The sequence below is a fragment of the Phoenix dactylifera genome, chromosome 3, assembly GCF_051530095.1.
Source record: "Phoenix dactylifera cultivar Ajwa chromosome 3, Ajwa_hap1_PhDact_Kaust_v1.1, whole genome shotgun sequence".
Lineage (NCBI taxonomy): Eukaryota > Viridiplantae > Streptophyta > Magnoliopsida > Arecales > Arecaceae > Phoenix > Phoenix dactylifera.
In genome coordinates, this window is record NC_143192.1 from 42507132 (window position 1) to 42534347 (window position 27216).

The 27216-nt window shown below is 37.2% G+C and overlaps 2 protein-coding genes across 5 annotated transcripts; one reads left to right on the forward strand and one right to left on the reverse strand.

Moving 5' to 3' along the window:
- The first annotated feature begins 1301 nt into the window (after positions 1-1301).
- Positions 1302-25921, forward strand: LOC103700146 (protein TPX2). 4 transcript variants are annotated; one of them, XR_015976400.2, is made up of 18 exons: positions 1302-1597; positions 4618-4773; positions 10219-10381; positions 10706-10814; positions 17531-17581; positions 17707-17819; positions 17907-17985; positions 18092-18154; positions 18257-18319; positions 18514-18611; positions 20717-20786; positions 21063-21128; positions 21220-21282; positions 21473-21550; positions 21665-21709; positions 21864-21949; positions 23018-23397; positions 23817-25921. XR_015976400.2 is itself a non-coding variant. In XM_008782114.6 (18 exons), the coding sequence occupies exons 1-17, from the start codon at positions 1429-1431 to the stop codon at positions 23037-23039; spliced, it is 1494 nt and encodes a 497-aa protein (XP_008780336.1). In that variant the 5' UTR covers positions 1302-1428; the 3' UTR covers positions 23040-23049; positions 23138-23277. The 4 variants fall into 4 exon arrangements, 3 of the variants coding, with proteins under 3 accessions (XP_008780336.1, XP_017696594.1, XP_088574614.1); XM_008782114.6 differs by lacking the exon at positions 23817-25921 and having other exon boundaries at positions 23018-23049; positions 23138-23277; XM_017841105.5 differs by lacking the exon at positions 23817-25921 and having other exon boundaries at positions 23021-23049; positions 23138-23277.
- Positions 23533-25807, reverse strand: OZS1 (C4-dicarboxylate transporter/malic acid transport protein). Its single transcript, XM_008782121.6, has 3 exons — positions 25218-25807; positions 24301-25106; positions 23533-24214 (listed from the first exon to the last, which is right to left on the reverse strand). The coding sequence occupies exons 1-3, from the start codon at positions 25761-25763 to the stop codon at positions 23839-23841; spliced, it is 1728 nt and encodes a 575-aa protein (XP_008780343.2). The 5' UTR covers positions 25764-25807; the 3' UTR covers positions 23533-23838.
- Positions 25922-27216: the final 1295 nt, after the last annotated feature.

Sequence of the window (27216 nt, forward strand, 5' to 3'; positions counted from 1 at the left end):
ATCCAAGTATAAATAGAAAAATCTAAGAGCTAAGAAGAGATGCATGATAAAAAAAGTAAGTCCAAGTATGAAGAAAAAGGAGTTAGCACAGGGTCATTAGGTTTTTGGATAGATACATCAGAGTTTGATTTGATGAGGAATTGGATCTTATATATAAGTTTCGATTTTGATCCAATAAAATTATTGAAAATTATCTATGTCCAATTATTATAAAAATAATTGGATCGAATTGTTTGATTTTATATATCATTTACATTCCTATTTTATACGATCAAAGTAAATGTTAGATGGTAAAATATATCATACCATACTGCTTGGTTTGGGTACACTCCATATGGTACAGGGTGTGTCTTGTATCATCCAGTTCAGTACTAGTATGCAGTATGATGGTGCGTCCTGATACTTGGTATGCTTAACCAGCGCTCATATCGGGCATACCAATATAGTAATAAGATGGCACTGGTATATAATTCGGTACCGAGATAGCGTATCTTGGTTATATAACGTATGATTCTTAATGCAATCATAAAAAAGCTTTCTATGTTTGTTGAGTCTTGCAAATTCTCTCCTAACCGGAATCAGAATTCACCTGCATCTCGAATGAGCATGATCTGAGTCAAAATTTGCAATGAAGATCTCGTACGTGTCGAGATTAGTCTTGGAGTAATCATGCTGATCCTCTGGGCTCCATTGGGTGACTGGGTCGGACCATTAAGTCTGTTCTTCGCAACGAATTAAGGACACGTGTCAACATAATTGATAGTACATGTTCAATAGCTGAGCAGCTGATTCAATTTTCACGCTTCCACCGCCAGCTTGGTCGACCGTTCAATGGTCAGGATATAGCTGTTTCTCGAGATCCAAATCAATCAACGGCCTTAGCACGCACCCGTGCAGCGAGGAGGCTTGCTCGTCTCCTACTAAACCCCCTTTCTATTCCATTATTAACAAAGTCATCCCTGCCATGATGGAGTTAATAGCACCACGACGAAACTCGTAAATTACGCAGGGGGGCATCTCGAAAGCCAGTCGCAGGCCCACTTTCTGCTTCTTGGCGACATCAAGACCATCGAATTTTTCGAATCCGGCGACCGTTTCGCAACGCCCAAAACGCCCGTTTTCGCAGGCCCACCTCCCTTTCTCACATTCCAAGCATGCCCCCGAACGTTTCCAAAGTTACCCACCCACCCCCGTAAGGATCGCCATTATTACGAATGCTTGGGGGCATTATCGTCCTTTTGGTAGATCCGTTCGGACCCGCATTCAAATTTCTACCGCCCCTGTTCTCTCTCCTTCATACAGCTTCTGGGCTGCCCACATCTTCTCTCTGCTCCGGCCACCGCTTTTAGGGCTTTCGCCGCCGGAGGAGAGGTGGAGTACGGGAACCGGCGGTTATCGGACTTGATTCTTGTCTCTATTCAGCGAGAGATGGACCAGGAGATGGGGGAAGCGTTCGATTTTCTCAGCCTGGAGGAGATCGATCTTGACTACGAGTACGATGCTTCGCGGTATTTTGACCTTAGCAGGGAGGAGTTGCCGTCGGAGGCGTGGGAGGCGGAGCTCTGGTTCGAGACGGCCGCAAGCTATCCCCCTTCTCGTATGTGTATCACATTCAAACCCTAATACTTTGATCTCGTTTCTCTGTTCTTTATTAGACAAATTTTTTTAGTTTTTATTTGTTTGTTTCTTTTTTCTGGTACTGATTCTTTGGATTGCTCTTCATTAGTCTCGATCCTTTGAGCTTCTTGGATCTGGTATGGTATACTGTTTGATTGGTTCTTGGCACTTGCTATGGATGCTTAGTTCTTTCTCGTTTTCTTTCTTTTTGATTTTTTCTTTTCTAAATATTGATGATCGATGCTATATTTTGCATTTCTTGATTTCTTGAAACCTTGTGGATGGAGTTGTATGAATGACATTTGTGCACGACGATAAGCTGGATATTTAGGGTTTAATGAATGCTTTTCTTCTTTAGTATGTTGAATAAATGAATGGACGGAGAGCAACATTTGCTTATTTGGTAGCGACCCATAAACGAATATATTGGTTTGACTGGTTATATTTAAAGGTTCCATTTAAACATCATACACTGCCAATCTCGATGGTCTTCCTCCTCAATTTGGTAGTGGTCCAATATGCTAGCAACTTATGATATATAATTTGGATTCTCTAAAGTTTTTGTTTCTGTCCTGTTCTTTCTTGTTATATGTAAAAGACAAAGCATCAGAAGTTATTATTGATAGGAAGGACTATCCACTGTCCATGACTTTCACAGGTGGATCTGGAAAATCATGGGACCATAGTTTGAATATTGAGGATTCTGGAAGCAATGGCTTGATAACCCGATTTAGTTCTGAACCTTATATTATGTACTTGCTGATTTCCATTTAATTTACAAAAAACACATGTGTGTCAATTCATCAAGAAATAAACAAATTTTAAATAACATGATATTTCTGGAAGGTGGCAAAATCAACTAAATTTTACTCCAGCTGTGGTCTAAGATATGTAACATTGCAATGGCTGGATCGCATTGTCAATGTTATTGCTAGCCATATATTCTGTTGTAAGGGTATAATTTCATTAGATTGCCATAGGAACATTAAAAGCTGACCCCGGATGCACATGCATACAGTTACATAGATACATGCATACATACATGTATGCACAACTATTCATGTATACATGCAAATACATAAATGTATACATATCCAGATATATATTCTGTGTGTATGTATATTCTACATGTGCCTGTGTGTGCGCTCATGCACACATGCATGTGTATGTATAGTTTTTGTGTCTGTTCTTTTGCTAAAGTAATCCAGAAAGCGATGGAGCATAGGTGTTTTCTCCCCCAGAAATACAGTGCATTGATGCTTGTAGATATTGTTGTGGTTAACAACCATGGCATGGAACAAGTATGGATTTTTTAGTGCTATTATAAAACACTGGTTCGGCATAACCGACTTTTCAGATAATCATGTTGCTGCATCTAACGGCTACTTCTAACAACAAAATAATGTGATTACAATATCTTGCTTCAAAGTAATGTCATTTTTTATGTATTTAATAATGTGATAGACATGTTTTAGAATATCAATATTAGCATGTCCTCTTGTAAACAATGAGAATGGTATGTGAGGGTCATGACATATGTATATCGACATTTAATCACAGATCATTGCATTTTTTTTAATGTTACAGACAGAGGTCCTCAATACCATTATTATGGCTATTGTAATATACACTGCCCATTTCTAAAACAATAAATAAAGTTCAATGTCAATTATTGGATCTTCTCGGATTGATGGTTGAGAATGTTCTGGATCAGCAAATGATCTTTAAGGAAAAAAAGAGGTCATGCTCCTTCGTAGTTGCAAGTTAGCAATAATCGGGACTTCTCCATCATGTTTCCCTCATCTATTTAATTTAATCTAATTGTAGATTTTAAGAAAATTCATTTGTCATTTTCTGCTGCTGTGTGGGAGAGAAATTTTGAAGGAAGACATAACGAGAGAGCAGAGAGAGCTGGGAGCATAGGAACTGCAGAAGCATCATATTTGCACCCTCATGTATGGGTTTTTCTGCTTTGAACTGAAGCCTACATATTGCTAAGAGTAAAGAGATGAATGCTATGACGTGCCACCAATAAAGTTGATAAACATAGTATCTCCAACAAGAGTGCATGGGTTTATTAAAAATTAGATGTCCTACTACGTATCATAGTTTGTTCTTTTGTATTAGAGACATTGATCGGTGCTCTGCTAAATGTAGCAGCATGGACTTCTCAGGTTGACCAATGTCTTTACATGTCTGCCTGGTGTTGCAGGAGATTGAAAATCAGAACCCATGGCATCATAAAATGCGAACTTTTAAGCATGCTAGAAAATGACCATATTCTTATTGTTACTATCTCATATTCTTATAGTAATGAGGAATACATCCTCATCAAACATACATAAATCAAGAACCATTTCTAGTTAATTTTAGAATTTTGTTACAACCATTAATTCTTTTTTTTTGGTTTAGACACTTCAAATTTTCTTGGAAATTGTATTAAATATCAGTAGCACATAAGTTTGGCTTTGTTTGCTTTCTCCTAGTTATCTATTGGACATAAATTCTTTATCCCCTGTACCCTTCCCATTTGATTTCCTTTTTGTTAATAAATCAAGAGTACAAGGAGGAACGTTGGATATTTATTTATTTTGGATAGAATTATATTGTTTAATGCATGGGACCAATCATTTGTTATTGGATGTAATACTAGCATTTGTATAACATATTTGGGTTATATATCAAATTCCATACGACGTCTTGTTTGGGATACTACTTTCTCTTGCTTTTTGAGGGCAGGCACCTGCACATGTTATCACATAATATCAATAAATTTTCTGAGGATTTTGTAAATTATTTTACTTGTAATATTTTATCTATACTATCATTAACATTTAATAATGGATTATGTATTGCTTATCTCTATGGTGGTCTTATGCTATTTGTTATTTAAAGGAATTACTTAAATAATACCCTTTTCCAACCTTTTGTGATAGGTGTTAGGACTCCTTTATTTTGATATCTTGCTTTCTGAAAGAACTTTCTATTTTTCTTTTTCAGCACTTATAGCAAAGATGAACATAGGAGAAGACATATATGCAGAAAATGTAAATACACTTCCAAAATTCAAGGATACAGAAAATATCAATTATACGAGCTCTCTTTCTGATGGTGTTGCTGGCACTGAGTTCTCTACAGAAGACAAAAGTTATAAAGGTAATTGGATATCACTAAAGACTTGCAGTTATTATTCTATCATGAATCCCTGCCTTTTTTTTTCTTTGGTTCTTTTTTGTTGTTTACTATGTACACATCATGTCATTCATTATTTTACCATCCAGATTCCAGACACATTTTACTGATTCATATATATTATACTCCCTAGAATTTGACTATTATATCATCCTCATGGTACGTGCAGTATTAAAGTCCTATCGGTTTTATAAATGAATAATCTTATTTGCACTTTGTATATAGTAGTTTATGGAAGATAAGTTACCAAATTGCTTTTTCGAAACAATATATTGATTGTTTTTTTGAAACAACCTTAAGTAACTAAGTGGACATGAAAACAATAGAATGTGTCAAAGAATTCTTAAAGTTAAGCCAAAATGTTGATGCCTCTTTCTCATGTATTGGAGCTTGACAATGAAGCCAAGTTGATGAGCTCTCCTAGCAATCCTTCGGTGTTCCATTGTTCCTTGCACACTTCTCAAGGGCAGCCAGACCTGCTATACCGTAGTCATAATGCCTTCAAATGTGCTCTATTCTGGTGGAGCAACATCATGTTTTCTTCTTACATAGTAAATGTTGGCTCGGTTGCAAGTTGTTTTCAAGGATTACCAAGAGGGAGTTATATCAAGCAAGATAATTGAATAAAATGCATAAATTGTGATATCAGAATCATGCGAAATTTGTCTCTACATGGAACAGTGTCTTTTCACCCCTTTATAATAAATTACACAGAACTAGCTTACTACTTCCGTAAATATGATCTACATAGTAACTAGCTCATTCTTTTCTTTTCTTTTCTTTTCTTTGTATCATTCTCTCTTGCATGCTAGTGGAGGATGAAGCTTGAGAACATATACTAGTTTCAGAAGCAATTTCTAGATCAGTCTTGAAGTTATAGGTTGGAACTTGATGTCTAACCAAAGTAGGGTGAATGTTTTGTCAACAACTAGCTTAACAGTATCGCAGTACAAATTGAGGCTACATGTTTCAAAGAAGTGACATTGAAATGGTAGATGTGGTATGGTCTTGTAATGAAGTATATCATCTTGTAGATAATTATGGTTTAGTTATAGATGGACAGTGGGCTGATTTGGTAGTCAGGCAGTCTGGTGGGGTAGTGAATAATAGCATAATGCAAACTGTAAGGCTGTGTTTGGATGCCAAATAGCTGACTAGGGGATGAATAGACTTAAACCATCTGTAGCCACCACCAACCAACTAACCAGCAGTTAAAGTTCTCTGCTGTTTGGTTGACATTCCTGTGGTTAGTGGGATAAAGTTGTGGAAAAAGTGAAAAAGAAGAGAGAGTTGGGGGTTAACTACATTTCACCCTCCTGCATGAGATAAAGGTACCTTGATTTAGTGGCTTTCTCACCCTTTAACTGAATAACTTTATCAACCACTTTTTTCCTGGCTGGTTAAATAGTGGATAGTTAAAAGTGAAGTTCAGCTAGCATCATAATTGAATATGTGGGAAAGAGCGTCTCATGGGCAGCATGGAGGAGAGCAGGTGCATACCAAGGCAGGTGAGAAAGAGAGAAGAAGATATGTCGGGGCTACCCAAGGAGGAAGCGAAGTATACGAGGAGGTTTCCAAAACTCTTTAAGGGTCTAGACATAATTAATTTTGATGTTTAATGAGGTCAAATAATTTAAGCTAGTATTGGGCCTTGTCTCCATATCTATTAAATGGAAAGGAGAAAGAAAACTCAACCCCGCCCCAAAATTCAGAAAAATTACAAAGAAAATCATAGAAAATTTGACTTCATAATTATTTTTGGAAGTCATGTAAAAAAAGAAAAATTTTGCACATGTTTTATTTCGCCTAGAAAAAAAATTGCTTCTTAATAAATTTAAGAAGTCCATGCACAAAGAAAGGGAAAAATATTTTGGGAACTCCATGCACAAAAAAAAAATGCATTTTTAGTGGGACTTTTCGAAAAGGAAAAAATTCATTCAAAAAGAAACATATACACAAAAAATTCCACACAAAAAAGGAAAATAATTTGTTCCTACTATTTTCTAAATTAGATTTTTAGTGGGACTCTTCGTCAAAGGAAAAAAAAGAATTTTTTTTCATTCTGGGACTCTTTGGAAAAAAGAAAAATATTTTGCTCAAAAAGAAAAATTTTCCATGTACAAAAAAAATCGCTCAAAAAATTATGCTCTTATATGTTTTGGGAACTCTACATGCACAAAAAAAAAAGAAAAAAAATAATTCATGCATAATATTTTCTCCACGAGCACAAAAATACAAAATAAATTAGAGTTTTAGTGGGACTCTTCTAAAAGAAAAAAAATTCGTTCAAAAAGAAACGTACCCATGAGCACAAAAAAATTCGAAATAAATTAGATTTTAGTGGGACTCTTCAAAAAGGAAAAAAAATATTCAAAAGAAACGTAATCATGAAAAAATTCCACGCACAAAAAAAAGAAAAAATAATTTGTTCCTAATATTTTCTAAATTAGATTTTTAGTGAGACTCTTCAAAAAAGGAAAAAAATCTAATTTCTTTTGGAAATCCACATGCACAAAAAAAGAAAAAAAATAATTTGTTCATCATATTTTCTCCATGAGTGCAAGGAGGAAAAAATAATTCATTCGCAATATTTTCAAAATTAGATTTTTATGAGACTCTTTGAAAACGGAAAAAATATTTTTTCTTTTTGGAAATCCCATTTGCACAAAAAAAGTTAAAAATAATTCGTTCGTCATCTTTTCTCCATGAGCACAAAAAATGAAATAAATTAGATTTTTAGTGAAACTCTTCGAAAAAGAAAAAAATTCTGCCTCTTATTTCTTTTGGGAACTCCACACATACAAAAAAGAAAAAAAATATTTTGTTTGTAATATTTTCTCTACGAGCACAAAAAATTCAAAATATATTAGATTTTTAATGGAACTTGTCAGAAAGGATAAAAATTGTAATATTTCTTTTGGAAACTCCACACGCACAAAAAAGAAAAAAATAATTTGTTTATATACGAAATAAATTGGATTTTTATTGGGACTCTTCAAAAAGGAAAAAAATTATTAGCAAAGAGATATTTAAAAATGAAAAATTTTCTCCACAAGCACAAAAATTTCGAGATAAATTAGATTTTTAGTGTGACTCTTCAACTTGGAAAAATATGTCGTTCAAAAAGGAACAATCTATATGAACAAAAAAAATTCGCTTATAAAAGTTCCGCTTCTTTTTTTTTTTTGGGAAACTCCACACGCACAAGAAAGGGAAAAATAATTCATTCAAAAAGGAACGTTCAGAAAGGAAAGAAATACCAAACATACAAAAAAAATCATGCACAAAGAAATTCATAATGAATTTGGGAAGTCATGTAAAAAAAAAGATGTGTCATGCACAAAAAAAAAATAATTCGTTTGTGATAAAGGAAAAAAAATGGCATTCCAAACTTGTGTAAAAAAGGGAAGTTAGAAAAATTCCACTTCTTATATCTTTTGGGAACTTCAAAATAGAAAAATTTCGCTTATTTATTTTCCTCCAAACATGAAAAATTTCGAACTTATGTTTAGTGTCTTGGGATTGAAGGTAGTAGGAAACCTAAAAGTAGCATGTCCTCTATTTCTTCTTGCAATTAAAGTGCCACTCTATGCCACGACGATCGAAGCGATTGGGAGGGTAAGTGGTGCGCCTCAAATTTTTTCATTCTATTTTTCAAGTTATTATTATTCTTGTATTACATAAAATTATATTTTCATTTTCATTATCACCCCACACATCGTGCGGGTATCATTCTTGTTTTTTTGTCACACTAACCTATGAGGTTTAGTTGTGTTGTCTAAAAACATAGTATCCTGATTCCTGGTATTTGAGTAAAAAAGGGGACTATTACATCAAAATCTCAACTAACAAGGAGAATGTAAATAACATGATCCCAGTTTAAGAAAAGAAAACTAGCTTAGATGTACAAATTTGGGTTGAAATTACCTCTATGAATATCCTCTAACCGAGTAAATTAGCATTTATTTAATAATGAAAATGAAAGAGGAAATTTAGGAGTGATAATGAATAAATGAAATTCATGTGCATAATGCTTATGTTGAAGAAATCTAAAGGAAAAAGGATGTTAAATGACTAGATGGCTTGTAGAACATCTTTTAAAGGGTAAAGTTGTGCTATTCTTTTCCTTGCTTAGTTGTACATTGTTCAACCGAGAAATTCTTGTGTTTTTAACAACAAACAGGTGCATAAGTCTCCCATCTAATGTATTCCTAATTTATTTTATTCAATGTTTTAGAAAACTGTTGCCAAATGCCTAAATGGCTGCTAAAGCACATGAGATCGGCTCATAAGTTAGTACTGAATGTTGCCAAGTTGATATTTCCTATTGACTGACTCCATCTCATTTGTTTAAATTATAACAATTTTCTAGATCTTATCCTTATATTTATTATTTTTTTAATTTATCATTTTTTTGTCTTGACCTCTATGCACTTGCGTAAGTACTAGGCAGCCCCATGGCCACACTCTGCAGCCTACAGTCTTTTGAACATTGCCTTTATGATTATAGTGTTGGTTGGCATTGACACTCCTGTTGCCACACATTCAATTTATAGGGCCTTAAAGTGGGTCAAGAATGTTGAGTGAATCCACATGCCTACTGGAACATGTCCAGACTTTGACAGCATGTCAACATGGTTTCTGAAGAACAATTTCTCTTTGGTTTTACTTCTTTTGCCAGCTTCTATTTGTCTTTAGTTCTATACTTTCGTTAGTTCTTTGTTTCTCTGTTGTTAATTATTGTCAAAGTTCTGCTAAATCCGATTTACATTCTTTGGAAATTCTGAAAGCAATTGAGAGTACCTTTCCTTTTATTTTGCTTCTTGTTTCTTGTTTTCTCAATGTTCATACAAATGAGACAATTCAATTAGGATGCTTATTTGATTCAGCTTATGTGACTGCTAATAAGGAAAAAGGGTCTTGGGTAAAAATCATATTGCAAATTTTTGTTGAAAATATATTATTATATTTCTTATTCTGTTCACAAATTACCAATAGTGACACTCATGGCTAATATTTGTTTGACTGCAAGAAACTTTTATCTTTTTCTTTGCGAGATTAATGTTGCAAAGCACCAAAAAGAATTTATTAAGGATCAGGAAGAAAAGAGGTTACAAGGAAGAAAAAGAAGAAGAGAAAGAGGGAAAATGTTCATAATAGATTTTTCGGATTTTTTTGTTTACTTTTTAATTAAATGTAGTTTCTTTTTTAAACCATGGTTTCTTTGGATCAACATTTCATTTGAGAAGAGTCGTTGCAAACATATTTAGTGTTCCTTTGCCACTGGGATATTTTTCATAGGCACGCAAACATTTTCTTTTTTTTTTTTTTTTGGTTTGGGTGGGTGGGTTGGAAAGGAACAGATTTAAACTTTGTGATATTACATCCATAATTCACATTTTTTTGTAGGCTGGACATTTAGAAGCATCATGTCTCAAGATGTTCAGAAAGATAAAAAAAAAATTAACAAGGGCTTTTCAAAAGGCTCCACTTTGATGAAACCTACTGCAAGTCAGCTGGCCAAGCAAAACCGTCCACGAGAAGTTAAATATGCCAACAGATTTGTCCATAGGTGATCTCTGTTTTTCAGTTTCATTCCTCTGCTTAATGTTATTTTTATCTTTTTTTTTCGATATTGTTCACTAAGTATGTTGCTTATATGTTTAATATCAATGTGTCATAGTGCTTCATAACTTATAACCTATATTCTCTATTGATATAAATGTTGCTTTTGCCTCTTGAGACATTCATAATAATTTCCTTGGTGATTTATTCTTTTCCTCTAAATTTGATCTAATCTTTTTTTGCCATCTTTTAACCAGCCCCTATAATTATTTATTTTGCACTAACAACTGTCAATGTTTTATGTTGAGCTTGTCTTACCTATGCTACTCAGGGTTCCGAAGTCAATATTACAAATAAGTGCTCAAAATGTTGAGGATGAACCTGAACATTTGGTTCAAGCTACCAAAAGACAAAAACTAGAGGGGGGTCTTTCACGGAAGGTGCAGCTAAGTTTTGATATCTCAATGCAATGTATCTTTTGAATATCATTTGGGACTGATATACTTGTACAATTTCGTACTATTTTTTTTACAACATACACTTGTGTCTTAATGCATGTTAGTTTCCAAAATAGTAACTGCCTTATGCATTCATATTTCACAGTTATATGCCCCCGAAATGGCTTTCTATATTCCATTAAATACTTGCATTTATAGAAATTGGAACTAATTTATGGTATGAATTGCATGAAAAATAAGCAGTGAACATTATAAGGTAAAACTAGTTCGAGTTTCGAAGTGATATCCTATAGCCATGTACTTGGCATTAAAACACTAAACATAGGAAGTTCTCTCTCTGTTTTCATTCTAATATCTCAATTCACTTTTTCATCGTGTCTATTATTATCTGTACTTGTTAACTGAGACTATTTTCTTTAGCTAAAACTAAGATACAATAACATCATAATCCACACTTAAAATGTATATTCAAGTTTTGCTTCAAAGCTACCTCATGTAAATAATCCTAGCGCCAAAATCTTTTAAATCTGTTAATCTTAGCTTTCTTGGTAGGTAGTTGCGAATAAGATAACCAACACCTTGGTTTATCTTTATATATAAAGAAAATTTTGCCAAAATAGCATACAACAAGATATTACAATATTTGTTGAGATTTACCAGAATTATAGGAATCGAGATATTGGAAACTCGGCCAAAATGGTAAACCAATGATAAATTACCATATTAAGAGATTGCTTTGGATATTTAATAATTTAAAATAATACAAAACTATAAAATTACTAGAGGAACATATACTAGAAAGCCATACCACTTCCATGCAAGAAAGGGTTTTTTATAGCACGTGACATGAAGATAACAACTTATTCAAAAGAATTCATTAATCATCCATGAGAAGCTTTACCCTGGAGTTCATCTCTATGTAGTGAAGGTTTGTTGAAAAGATATTTTATCTACCTAATTATGCTGTGCTACATGACAATTGACTTTATACTTTTATCATTAATTGAAGTTATGTCATCACTTGAATTAAATTTCTCCAATTTACTTCTATGCAATTTTTTCTTCATCGTGTTGTTCAAATGTTTATCGTATGAAGACCCAACCTCTTCTATACCTAATGGTCTTTAGTGGTCACATTTGAAGAAGCTGATAGTCTAGGGTTTCTTGCAATTATGTTCTTGAAGTTTCATCTTCCAAGAAAGTGGCTTTGGAACCTTGTTCTTAAAGTATGACATCATATGATATGGATCTTTTTTTGTGCCATGTCATGGCAAGATATTTACAAATCAATATGATTATTGATGTAAGCAATAGGTAATGGAGTAGCCATATCACATGCTTATTCTTAAGCATAGTATGCTGGTCCTGATGTATACTTAATTTTTTGCTCATTATGTGTATTAACTAAACCTAGTCATCGATTGGGCAAGCTAGGCCCTGTCTAGAATCGAGTGCCAACATGCTTGCCCATGCTCAATTTGCCTAACCTTGGGCCAAATTTTTAAAGCCCAAGACTAACTTTCAACTACACGGTAGCCTTGAAATTGGCATGGCTTGAAGAAATCCTGGGGATCTATCTTGTGGTGGCATTGGCATTATCACCTAATCATGAGATGGGAGAGGCATGGGAGAAGAACGAAAGGAGAAAGTGGGATGGGTTCTTGGGCCTATGGTATTGATAGGCTTTCTGATGGTGAGGTATAAAGGAAGGATTGGTAGGGGCTTGTTTGGTTGCATAGCATGCGACAAGAGTGTTAATGGTCAATAATAACAAGAAAGGAGGACTTGGGTTAGGGTAGGCAAAGGGCAACATATATTAGATGTAGAGTGAAAGGGAGATTGGGAGGATTGAGGTTTAAGGGTTCAGGGGAACTGGAAAGAAATTTTTATTTGCTTAATAAAAGCATGACATGAGATTTTGGGCCTAAAATTTGCTCATGACTTGGCCTCATGGGCCAAAACTCATGTCCACACTTGCCAAATGAGTGCGCCAGGTGGGTCGATGGGCCCATGCCCAATTGTTGCTATGACATACTCATTTTGGTGTAAAACTATGCAAAATCTGCCTCATGGGCTGATGCAACAACAGGCATATGATTCACTCCAATACGTGCTACTTTAGTTGCAAGAAGTATTGTCAGTGATCATAATTGTCTTCATATAGTAGCAACTGGTAACAATAGTGAAAGCATCATATGCAGACAATTTAGTAACTATAGCTCTTTTTGACATTTAGATGAGGTGTCTTATGTAGTATGTATTAGTCTTTCATGGCCAAGGTGCTTTTGATTGGTCTGTTGTTGTTTCTATAGGATAACTTATCAAAAGAAAAAAGGGCACCTATGATAAGGATATATGTTAAGATAGTACTCAATCCAATAATGAGGCACTTCTTTGTGCTTGTTTATCGCATCAAAAATTTACCTTTTAACAACTCAATTGAGTTATTTGAAGTGCGCTTTAGTTTGTAGTCTAAGATTTTGCATGTTTAGTTGTCACATAGTGAGACATCATCTTTGTAGGCATATATTTTTGCAAGAATGGACTTTCTCTCCTTTTACTTAATTAGAGGATTTTTTCATTTATACTCTAGTATAATTATGTAAAGACCCAAGTCCCCAACAATCTAGCCAGAAAGTACTATTTATATTTCTTGGCCTTGTATTAGCAGGCAAGACCTTCCTAACACACAATCAATGTGGGACTAATAACAATAATATAACTAGTGAGTATTGAAGGAAATGTTTTTTTTTTTTTGTTGGGGGGGGAGGTCCAAAGTATCACTTCAATATATTTATAGAATCAAGGTTCACCATGCTGGTACTAGAGCCTGTACCAGTCGATCGGCGGCATGGTTCGGTATGCCCCTATGTTGTTCCATGCCGGGCCTGTACCGACACAATAGAGAGACCGTGAGAGAGGGAGAATGAGAGAGAGAAAAAGAGAGAGAGGAGGAGAGAGGGAGAGGGAAGAGGGGCTTCGGAGGCTGCCGGAGGACCCCAGAGGGCTGGAGGAGGGGCTCCATTCGAAACATGGGTCTGTTGGGGCCCCTTTCTTTTATATGAAAATTTTAAGTGGTCAACAAAATTTTCAAAATAAAAAAGGAGCTTCGACAGACCCCTATTTCAAACGGAGCCCCTACTCTGGCCCTCCCTCTCCCTTCCTTCCCCTCTCTCTTTTTCTCTCTTTCCTTCTCCCTCTCCTCCTCCTGCCGGTTTCCTTTTTTGAATGATGGAACCGTCCCGAATCGCCCCGAATCGGGAGGTTTAGGACGGTTCCACATTCCTTAGATAGAATCTTTTTCTCAATTAAAGAATATAAAGATGTGTTTCTCTCATGTCATGTACTGGAAATTCTTATCAAAAAGAAAAATAGTTGTTTCTTCCTATAATAAAGAATTTGCTCTCGTATAATCTTGTATCATATAGTCAAATAATCAAAGAATAAGTTTCTATCCCGGCATGGAAAGAAAAGACAACACAGAGGATGGGTAAAAAGAGTCCTTCCTTTGACTTGATCTATAGCTTGAAACTATAGATATAATTATGGATCCAACAATTAACAAGTTTAAACCTCTATGGCAATTGTACTATTCACAATAGATCTTAATTCTATTTTCCTATTGGATAGGAAAAAATACTATTCTTAATGAGGACCTGGTATATAGAAAACTCTTATTCTACATATCCCAACAGCTAGTTCTAACTAATATTGAGTAGTTCAATACATTAACTAATGTGAATCATTCATCTTAAAAAAAATTCAGTTCTTTGGGCTATGTCAATTCCGGTTATCCCAAGACTTTATTATTTGTTTGTCACACAAAAAAACTTTTTGAATGATAGGTAGATATGGATTTTGCTAAAGAAAAGAGGTTTTACTGCAGTTAAATATCCTCTTTTCTTCCAAATATTCCTATGAATATGTTTTTTGACATAGAAATATGTTTTTTTGGAACTGCCATTCAAAAAAGGCTTCCTCATTTTTGTTTGTCATTGTATGTGAATGACATGTAATGTTCCGAATAGATCGAGGCCCACGTCTTCCTACTGTTATATCTAGCAAGTGTATGATAATGTTTCACAACTGATACTTGGTGTCTTCATGTTATCTTTTTTAGTTATTTATTTTCAATCCTCTAATCATGCAGTAAATTTCGAACAATGAGTTTGTTCAAACCAGAGATCAAAGAATTATCAATATCAAACATGCTGACAGTTTGATTTTGGTCTGCTAGTCGCTGCTTTTTCAATCAAGCCCTAAATCTGTTAGAGACCTCTTTCTACCATCTTCCCTCACTTCAAAACCATAAACAACATCCTTTCTTTTGATCTTCAGGCACTAAATTCAGTTTTCTTACTGCCTCTCCTGTTCTCAAGACTTGGGCAGGGAAGCAGATTTTGGTATCTAATCCTTAGGGTCCTCTCATGCAATGGTCCATCCCGATTGGGAACTACATTAGTTTGGTATCAGAGCTGAAGAGTCCTATCTTTTTTATTCTTTCCCTTGATCCTCTTCGTATTCGTATTTCTTTCCTTATCATCATGTTACCATACAGAGAGCTAGGTTTCAAGATTGATGGCTTTCATTAGCCTATCAAATATGAGAAGAAGGTTTTCAGGTAGATATGTTTTGATATAACATATATCAAAAATGATTTGGCACCAATAAAGGTTATAGTTCTAGCCATGGAAGGCTGAACTGTGTTGAATCGGCTGGTTTGGGACATATCAAACTGGACTAGTCAGTTACTAGCATAGTTCAGTCCATTGGTTCGAAATGGAGGGAGAGGGAGAAAGAGAGAGAAAAAGAGAGAGAGAGGGAGGGAGAAAGGGAGGGAGAGAGGGAGAGAGAAGGCGAGAGAAAGAGGGCTTAAAGTCATCTCGTTGGCAGGGGGTCCCCCTGTTTCGATGTCCTATAATTTTTTTTTGCCATTTTCGAATTGAAGTTGGCAAACCAATTGCTGACTTCAGTTTAAGTTGGCAAAAAAAATGAAATCGGCAAATGATTTGCCAGCATCTTAAGCGAAGTTGGCAAAACATTTTCCAACTTTAGTTCAAAATTGGCAAAAGAATGGTATGTCTTGGAATGGCATGGTACGAACCCATATCGTATCGTATCGTTCGCTGACCAATACAAGTCCTGGTACTGGTTGGGCGAAACTTGGTTCTAGCACTTGCAATGGTCATACCCAGCAATATAGAGAACCACTTTATGAAGAGCCCAAATCAAACTTCTAGATGTGAGGATTCTAAGACTGAAGTTCCATCATATAGTGATGCTGTAATTGAAGATTCATCAATGGGGAACCTATAATTGAGGATTCATATAATGTCTCGATTGAAGAAGATAAAATTCTTGAAGATTTTCATGAGGAATGCATATAAGAAGATCATGTGACTGCCATGAAGTCAATAATTGGAGCTAGGTATTATTTTGAGGATCCATTCAATCTGGATCTGTGAAATCATGTTGTTTGTTTCAATCTGCGATCAATCAAATGGTGCATGACTATAAAAGGAAAGGTGCTGCATCAGGTATCTAAATTTTCAATCATGAGGAAGTTTGGGCATTGGTCATCATCAACAAGTGTTGAAGATCCAATTTTGGTGTGTTATGGTAGAAATCATCAAGATCTTGAGCATGAGATCCACGCAACGGAACATATGATGTTGTAAGCATTAAAAATCCAACAGTCCAAGCTTTTCTATTTTATTTAGTTTTGAAACTGTTGTGGTCTAATTTATGTTTCTATAATTGATGTGTTGTAGATTCACGATACTGTATCATGAACAATGAACACTCCAATAATCATGATCTTTTTGGAGTCCTACTAGGAGCCAAATAGGTTGGTACTCAATGGGATGTTAAGGAGAATTGGTTGAGATTATAAAAGGTCCAAAAAGAGTCATTGAAAAGAGGATTACATGCAGAATTTTTATGAATGAAAAGCTTATTTGGAGCCTGGTTCTGCCACACTTCTCTCCCCTTTCTTTTCTATATCTTTCTCTCTTTGTTACTTCCATTCTCTGCATTAATACTGTTCTTGATCTCTATTTATCTTATTCTATCTACAGTTTACTTCTGATATAACTGGTTATCAGATTTCAGTCAGAAAACTTTATCTCTGCTTTATAATCTGCCAGGTTTAAGTGTATCAATCTTTTCCTCCTAAATTCCATTTCATTTTTCTCTATTATTGATTGCAACTTTACAACTGAGTTTTCAATCAAGCCCTAAATCTGTTATGGCCCTTTTTCTACCATCTTCTATCACTTTAAAACCCTAAACAAATAATTTTTTCAATCTACCATTGCCCTAAATTTAGTTTTATTACTGTCTGTCGACTCTGTCCTGTTCTCACTTGGACAGCAAGTTATAAAGCTGCTTTTAAACTCTAAACTATCTAATCCCTAAGGTCCTCTCACATAATGCAGGCCATCCCAATTTGGTCCTGCATTATTCTGCTTGTGCTTTTGTCTTGTGGACACTTTTCATCTGAAAAGTACACTTTTTATTTTTGCTGTTGATGTGCTTATGCTTAATCTTCATATTTTCATCGAACAAAGCTTATACTTAGGTTCTTTTTGGCATATCAAAAAATATGCCAGAACCTGTTAACTTGTTTTTAAATTACACTGAACAGACAAAATTGCCAGCATCCTTATACATAGGAATATTCTTCTTATGCATTACAGGTAGTTGGTGTAAATCAACAAACTGACTTCATGCATAAGGTTCCAGAAAAGGTATTCTTCTAATCTGGGAGTAAACTGGCTAAATGGGTTTGGAGATACTTTGGCAATATTGTCCTTGTTGGTTTTGGTGTTTCACTAATAATTTCAATTTTAACATAATTTTATGTATCATGCAGAAGATTGGATCTGATTGCAACTTTCAGTTTCCAAGATTGAGACTCACCATTCCAAGAGAACCTGAACTAGAAACAGCACAAAGGGCACAAAGACTAAGGGCTCAAAGATTAAGGTTGTTGTTTGTCTAGCATATCACACATGGAAATTCATCTTTGCTGTTACAGTGAAGACATCCATATATGTTTTGTCAATTACTCAGGTCCAATGATGGCAATCAATCTCAGGCTGGGGGAATGCCAACAACGTCTTCATTCAAAGCACGGCCACTGAATAGAAAAGTTAGTATTTCCATATTGAAAAAAATATTTTAGACAGTTGCTGTACGCTTCCTTCAACAAGTTTGGACATGGCTTTCATCTAAAAAGGTTCTGTACATTATCACAGATTTTTGAAGCTCCTTCCTTGCCCCTTCGTCAGAAAAGCACACCGCAGTTGCCCAAGTTTCAAGTAGGCAATCTGAACTTCTGATTATTTACTGCATTAGCAAAACATGGAAATAATTTATTTTCTGCAACTATGTGGTTCTTCTTTGACATCCTTTCTTCTTAGATGTTCAATTTAAAGACTGAAGAGAGGGCTGCTCAACATGCATCAACTGCCTCAACGTCATTGGTATATTGCTGAAATTCCAAACCATGCAGCTTTCAGTGTTTACTTTGTCATGTGTTTCTAAGGCACAATGTCAGCAATTGTTTAGTTATTCGGCCATACAGTTTCAGACATTCATTTTGTACTTGCCTTTTTAGAAACATATAACATCCCAATTTCAGTTTGAATAGGTGGTCTTAATTTGTCTGTTTTTTCAGATAGCTAAGAATGAGATTCCTAATTCTGCTGTACAAGATCTTGCTCCAGCATCAAAAACATTTGAGAATCAGCCTGTTGATCCTTCAGAACTGCAAAAGTAAGTCTAGTTTGAGAAAAGAATAAACACTTTTTTGCTTATGGTTTATTAGGAACATATATATGTTGTCAATACCAGAAGTAGCTAACGGAATTCATACATTTTCAGCAAATCCTTTATGAAACCCAAGGTCTTCCATTTTGTCAATAAATGCCTTTTGCTTGTGCTTCATTTTGAAAGACTCTTCATAAAGCAAAGGCCTTGCATCCAAAAACTTCGACACTTCTTTATGCCTTGGATGCGACAATAGGAAATTGGAGTCTTCCTCATCCACTGCCCCTCTCCATAGAAAACACTCATTCGCACACCTCCATTCAGATGTAGCATGAATTCAGCAGTTTCCTTCAACCATGTCCTATATAAACCTTAGAAATTTATCTTTGTGACTACATCTCCTTTGAAGCCTCATCACAATGCATCCTTGTGAGAAAAGTAACAGTAGCACAACATGGCCCAGCAAAGATGGGGACTCATGGCTTTCAGAGGCAAGGGTCTTCCTCCCAAACAATTAACAGGCATTGTTTCATGCTTGCTACATCACATGCTCTACGTCTTTTTCCTCTCCTTTCCTTTCCTCTACATCTCCTCTGGAATTTTAATTTTTTTAACCAGTATCTTGCATGCTACTTGCCTTTTTACTAAAGTAGTGGTAGTTAAGCTTGTTTTCTATGAATTTGCATGTTTAAGTGATGACTAATATCCATTACATAATCCAGGCCAATGCCATACATGGAAACCCCTAATGTTAACGGTCTGAGATTCTGATAGCTACTAAGGCCTCCGACCCTTTCAGACTAGGCACCTTTATACTGTTCCAGTATATCTGTGTTCTGGATGAACATGTATTCAAAGTACCAGTTGCAAAACAATGTACAGTGGTGTCCACTTTTGCCACAGATTAGTGTTGCATGGGCAAGGTAATCAGTGGCAGATTTTGACAGATAATTGAGTCTGATTCGGTAACAAGCAAAAAAAAAAAAAAAAAGGAGATACTGGGGCACCTTGAAAAGAATAATGTCAGTTAAGTTATTTGTTAAAGTTCCTGAACCGTGAAACTAAAAATTCTAAAAGCTAAGAAGTAAGAACTATATTTTCTTTTATCATAAACTTGTGAAATTGTTTCACAGTTGTTAAATGCCAACTTAATAGTGATTCATTATTTCATAATGGCACTCTTGATTTCAAATATCCTGGTGATTTCTTGTGCATGCTAGAAGCTGTGTTCTAGTAAATCAGTGATCCATAAATCTTGAACAGTGGTCATAAGTATTCTGCAGTTCTCCTTGACCGATCTGTAAAATCTACAATAGAAGAATTTGATTAGGATGTAAAGTATCTGCTTATGCATGTCTTGCCAATATTTTTTGACATATATTTCTTCAGCTAGATGTGAGAGTTGATAGATTTCTCTTTTCTTTACTACTAGGTTAATCTTATGTTTGTGCATAAAGAAAGTTAATCTTATGATTCTCGATTGCCTTCCTTTTTTTTCAGAAAAAAAATCTATTAATATTTCTTTGGATGCCTGGTATTTAGGAGTTGGGTTCCATAGATTTGACTAATGATCAACAGAGATGGGCTAGCTCAGGTTGGCCGTGGAATGGACTCCACCCATAGATAAAGCCTTTAACTAATTGTGGTCATTCACCTTTCATTTTCTAGAGTTCCCTACAGACATATGCAACTACTGCAAACTAGAAAATAGTGCCTCAGGCAAGTGACCCCTCCCCTCCAAGGTCTTGATCGAGCTACCGATTGGTTATGCTTCCCACTCCACCCCCCCACCAAAAAAAAAAAACAAAAAGAAAAAAAGCAGTGCTTTGTGCAGTGGGAGTTTTGGGAGCATCTCTTACATTTGTAAGGTGTCCTGCACTCTTGCCTTGTTAAGAGACAACATCTACCTCATAAAAACCGAAACCATTAAATAGCTCATCAGGTACTTCATTTTTATGTCAACATTGTTGCCTGTTGGTTTTGTTTGCAGTCATTGCCAGAATGAGTCCTGTCTCCTTATTCTGATATCCTGACTATACTAATTGAAGTGCTTGTATTTTTGTGCCAAATAGTGCTTGTATTTTATTGATATATTTTTGTTGACATTATAGTGATGACCGAAAGCAAGATGAGCACAGAAATATCTTGCCCAAGTTCAAAGCTCTTCCGCTTAATAAGAAGGTACTCCACTCATTATTTTATCATGATATTGCTATCTTCATACCCTAGAAATCACTTCAAAATTGCCACCTTGCATTATGTATGATGGCTTTTTGGATTTATCCATGCATAAATATCATTTTCATATGAGCTTATGGCCGGTTCATGGATTATGACATTTGAAGTCTAATGCCATCTCGCTTCCATGTTAAAGAAGCTATACTCTGGAAGGTACCATATTCTTGTTAATTATCTGCTCACTTGAAATTATAATAACTATTTCTGTGTCCATTACAGATCTTATCAAGCAAAGGAGATATCGGTATCTTTCGAAGTACCAAACAGGAAATAACGATACCCATGGTATCTGAAACTGTATTCCTTAGAAGTTCTATACAAATTAAATTTAAAATTTTTTTAAAACTTTTAAATGATTTTTTGAACTTTTCGCTAGGAATTTCACTTCTCAACAAGCAAAAGGTGTCGGCAAGACCCACCAACAGAACTTTTTAACAAGGTGGACTCTGAAAACTTCTTATAGTGCTCCAATGTAAAGATAGCATACTATTTTGCTGTTTTAACTCAAAACACATGCACACAAACTATAATCCTTTTGACTATCAGAGTAATGCTTACATCCTTTTCATGTTTTGTGAATCTTTCTTTCACATGGCTTATCGTTTGTCTTGTTATTTTTGAATCTTTAGCTCTCTCTAAATTCTGATGCCCGGCTGACTTCTGCGTCTCACACAAAGTTGGGATCGTCTTCTAAGGGAGTTACTAAGGTTTTCAATTTTTTATCATTTCCTTGCTTCTGTTACGTTATTGTCAAATTTGTATTTTATGTGATTTTAAACTTCTAAATTGTACTCATAACTCGATGAACTAACTGATGCAAGGGTTCAAAAGAGAACATGATTGTTTCTGAACAACTAGGTCATAAGGTAAGCTATACAGTATGAGAGGATGACACCCTTATTGCTCTAATTGTAGATTTTTATTTTTCTGATGCACAAGCTGTTTTTATCTTGTAGAATCAGAGAATTTGTATATTTGCTTCTGTAACACCTGTTTTTTTGTGATGTTCGTTTGAAAAAGGAAGAGGTGCAAAAGCCGGGGATAAAGCAGATTGGTATTGCAAGTGGACTGTTCTCAAAAAATGGATCGCGAGCAACTAAATTTAGGTAAATTTAGAGAAATACTTATATATGATAAAACACATTTGCATGTTCCTCGACTGAAAAAAGTAAATCATACATGTTTATGTGTTTTAAATATATATGGATGGATCGATAGCTCAAAGAATTGTTCTACCTAATATAATGCAATAACTGACATCTAATGCATGAAATTTCTATGTTTAAAACAAATTAGAATTGCATACTGTCAGTTAGTTTGGTATCACTACCTTATTGTTTGTAATTTTATTAAGGTAATGAAACTATAATAGTTATGGCAGCTATTTTCACTATCAGTATGTTGTATGTTGAAATTTTCTATGAAAAGAACAGCGAATCATGTTAGTTTCTTTAATTGATACATACATCAGCTTCTTCTTGTTCTTGGGTTTCTTTCATTGGTAATCATGAAATAATTTGAATGCAATATGTTACCCACAAATCTATTTAGCAAACTGTAATATCCTATACGGACGACAAATCCGTCTGTCATTGACATATCGCAGGTGGCAAATATTGGCAGCACCTAGAATAACAAATTATGCAAGCAATTTCTCTCCTAAAATTGCAAAAGAGTTAGCTTATTTCACTCTAACGGTACTAGAACACTTACATAATTTTGATATTGTAGATTGTAGCTTGGTGGGACGTTCACCTGTAATGGTTTTATAATTCATGATAGCCCATCGTGATTAATATCATGTGGCACTCTTTAAACACTACAATTTTCCTCTTCATATAGTTTATTGTTTTTTTAACTTCTAGATGGACCTTTTTTTGTTCCTTTTCATAACATTCTTAACAGTGACACTAGAGGCTTTTTGGTTTAAGTTTCATGTGATATTGGTCTTCAAGCTCTGGATGTCAAGCCTTAGACATGTTACTTTCTAATTTTCATGCCTTGTTTCTTAGGGTATTAGCACATGTAACTCATGATAGTTTTTATATCGTAGGTCTTCTATTATATACTATAAATGCTTTGGTTATTTTAGTAGAATAATTTCATTAGCAGCTTATTGTTGCCTTGGTAAGATCTGAACTGAAATGCTATTGCCTCTTGTTCATGAACTTTAGCAGGAGCTTGGGCATCCGATGATCCTTAAGTGGTATATATTATTCTGTTGCTATTTTGGCTTTTGGTTTTGCATGAAAAAGAAACTTTCCATCGTGTGAGATTCTTCTCTCATCCGACAGCGAGGAATTGAGATCTCGGCAGCAGATATTTGGCGTTGCTGAACCTTCGATCTCAAGTTACACATTCTTATCAGTTTTTAGCAAACAGAGGATTCCCATTGGTGATCAAACTTGAAAATTAGCGATCTGGCAAATGGAATGGTAGAGAAATCTGAAGCATGACTAATTGTTGTGATGCTGGTTTTAGTTGTGAGAGTTGTACAGGTATTACACAAGAGAGCTTCTCATGTACTTGCACATGCAGTTGCACAACCGCAATGGTAATGTATGTTTTCTTTTATTTACGGTTGCCATCCATTACGCTGGAAGAGATGAAATTGTTTTTTTGTTCATTGTACAAGACAAATAAAGCAGACTTTTCGGTGATTGTTTTTTTTTTTCGCAGTTCGTGATATAGTTAACTTGTGAGCAAGCTTTCTCCTATGTCGAAACTTTGAGCTTGTTACAATTTCTGATTATAACAATTTAGAAATCCATGGATCATTAAAATCCTTATCGATCCAGCTTTTAATCTTTTCAAGCCAATTAATGTAAACTGCTTTTCTGATAGATACAGATTTCTTTTTGAACCATCGTACCATTTGCCAAAAAAAAAATCATAAATTCTGCAAAGCTACATATTTTCTCTGTTCTAGTTGATCCGCAAGATGCATGTTATATGCTATTTTTTTCTTCATAGGATGAACGCGACGCAACCCTTTTTACCTCCCGTTGGAGTCCTTGTCTCCAGAATTGCTCTTGGTGATGGAAGAAACAAGGGAAAGCGAAGAATGCTTTGCCCAGCGCTTGATGTCATAGGCCTTTTTGACAGCCTTCTTCTCCTTGCCCTGTGACCTGGGTCCGCTGTGTCTCTTCTTGGTAATGGCAATAGCGAGATCATTCGGGAACAAGGAGCGCCATACAAATGCATGGAGGAGCGTCGATACGAAAAGCAGCGAGACCATGGTGGATGACATGAGAGAGAGGCTCAGCGCCAGCGCCCTGCTAAAGAAACAGGGAACCTCCTCGGCGTACTTGATGCTTGCCAGAGACGCCGTCGTCATCGGGAACGTGTAGGACCACCACGCCACCGAGAACCTGCAATAAAAAAGCGGATATGTAAGAGTAAGAATCGAGTTTCATGGTGGATATATTATTCTAGGGTGTTGGTCGTCTCTCCTCACCTGAATCCTCGGAAGAAGTTGATGCGCACGACGAGGGAGATGTAGAGGAAGAGAGCGATGAAGTAGAAGGTTCTGGACACGGCGTCGAATCTGCCATAGATGGCGGCCCACGCGATGCTGGCGGCCGATGGCGTCGCGATGAACATGGAGTAGACCGGGTGCAGCTCCTTGGGCAAGGCCTCGTTGGTGGGCAGCCTCTGGTACAAGGTCACAAACACAACGAGATAGTGCGCCAGCCCGATCGCCCAGAGGAACTTGCCGGCTTCCGCCCACCCCACCTTGGCCGCGAGGACGGCACCCACAAAGTTGCCGACCACCGCCAGGTGGGAGGATGGGTTCGCCACCTTGCACAGCCGGCGCTTCCCTCCGGAGAGCCACTGCCCGTATATCTTCAGCTCCAGGAGGAACACCGGAGGGATGAAGGCGCACCAAATGGCGGGATGGAGCTGCTTCGGTGCGAACGCCGGCGGGGCTGCGATGGCCAGGAACATGCAGGCAATCCAGGGGGCGAAGAAGAAGTTGACTCGGACTGGGTGGAAGTACTCGCGGCGTATGGCCTCGAAGTAGAAGGCGCACTTGAAGGCGTAGGTGATGGAGACGGAGACGAGGACAGCGAGTGCAAGGAGCCACAGGGCAAGGTTGATGTAGGGGCTCACGTCGAGGAACTTCATGGCGGAGCTCGACGCGAGAGATCCCCATAGGATGGCCTGGCTCCCGAGGCCGAGACACATACCGAAGCATCCGATCGGAAAGCGGAGGAGGAACGGCCACACCTCGTCTTTGGGGAGTAGGATGTCCTCGGAGTCCTGTCAGCTCGCTCAATTCATATATTGCCGGACAGATTAACTAGATGCATGCATGCCAGAAACTGGTAGCTGAAGAGAGAGAAGATGATGACTCGGCCGTTTTCTACTTACCCTGACTTGGTCCAGCTCGGGCCCTCGAAGGGCGGCAAAGTATCTTCCGGCGGAGACGCTCTCGTTAACCGGGTCATCTGGCCCGGCTCCGGCGACGCCTTCCAAGTTTTGGAGATCGAGCTCGCTCTCCTTCCTCGACGGAAGCAGTGAGTTCTGCTTGGTGAGTGTGGACTTTGTTCGGAAGATGCTGAAGTCTCCCTTCCGAGCACAGGCCTCCACACCACCGGCAACGCCAACGCCATCTCGGAGACCACCTAAGCTCTTCCCACTCCGCGGCAGAACCTTCATCTCCGGCTTTCCGTTGCTGCTGCTGCTGCTGCCGCCCTTCAACTCCTTTTCCATGCAGAGTGCCGCGACGCCGGTCTCAAGGGAGACCTGCCGACTGAAACTCCTATGGCCCTGTGGCTTTCGCTCTCCACCTCCGCCACCTCGAAACTTGGCAGGCCCGTTCATTGGTTGCTTTCCGGGCTTGTTACGGCTGCTGCTGTTATCGTCGTCCAGTAGCGGGTGGATGTCGACGAAGTGGGCGTTGGGACCGCTCGCCATGCTGATTTGAGGATCCGGGAAGCAGGAGAAGGCTCATGACGGTCGGGAGTAGAGAAACGGTTATAGAGAGATTATGTAAGTAGAGGCGGGACGTAGTAGTTATGTCAACTTGGGATCTTTTACATGCACATGCATTAAGAGCCAAGACTTTTGTGTTATTACGTGTTAGCTATGCTTTTGGGTGGTTGGCCGATGGGTGCGGAAGGATGGGAACCATAGCTTTTTTGCAAAAGGGTCACGGGATGGAGGAGTTCGTGGAGTCCTGTGGACCTGTGGTGGAGAGAGAGATTTCATTGTGGAATTGCCATCGCGACACGGAGGTGTTTCACTTTCTTCACGGATTCGCTGAGCGTGGGAGGCTAAAGGTTTGTCAAAGTTCTGATTCGCTGACTGCGTTATGTAGGAGCAGCAAACGAATTTCAATTAGTTCTTCTGGCATGTTCTACAGACCCAAGTCCGTCGACTGCAATCAGATGGATTAGGATATGGGCTCGGTCGACCGGACAAAGACTGCATCAAGTCCCATGATTTGGGTTCGGTTTTGGGAACTCGCAAGCTAGCTACCTTGTATTGGTTCTAGGTTGAAGAATGTTAAACTGGCTTCAAATGGAACAATCCGAATTCAATATCAATCAATATAGCACGGATATCAATTCAAAAAATAGCATGTATTTTTTGTCCTATGATAAGCTTCAAACTCAACATTTTAGCGTAGCCCTTATAATTGGAATCCTGTTAAGGTGCAAATATATATGGGCTGGATTCGCTATTGCGTCGTAGGAACGATTCTCGGGTTGGGTCAGGTTTAGAGGTGGCAGCCTGGTTGGGCATGGGTTGATGCTTAACCTAACACTTAAGCTACAATCCTTTACTAAATCAGGCAGGGTCGAAGCCGTGGACAACTTGTGGCTGACCGGCAATGGAGCCTTGTGGTGGTCATTGGGTATCTTCTACCGTCATGAATAAAGCCACCTCGTAAAACCAAAAAAAATGTACTTGAAATATATAACTTCAGCGTTTATTTCGCCGCAAAAAGTTATGTTTTTTTTTTTTTTTTTTGCTTTGACAAAAAAGAAAGGGGGAGGAAGGAACGAGCTCACCCCCGCATAGCAGCCCCCATCCTACCAGGAGAATGTTCGATGCGGACAGAAATGACCGTATGTTAGGCACTCCTGCCGGTTTTACTCATACCCTCCCCATCCGTGGGCTCGGCTCGGATACCCCTCTAAGCTCCGGCACGAACCCTCCGTGTGAGTACGTCACACCTAAAACCACTGAGACTACCAGCGAACCAGTAGCCCTTCCAAACCTCGTGTCCGAGCAGGGAGCATTTGGTTTCCACAATTTAATCGACGCCGGTGCGTTTCGAACTCGAAACTACTTGGTTGAAAGTAAGATTCCGTTCCACTGAGCTATACCGGCTAAAACTAAGAATTACAAGCCTTGCTAAATA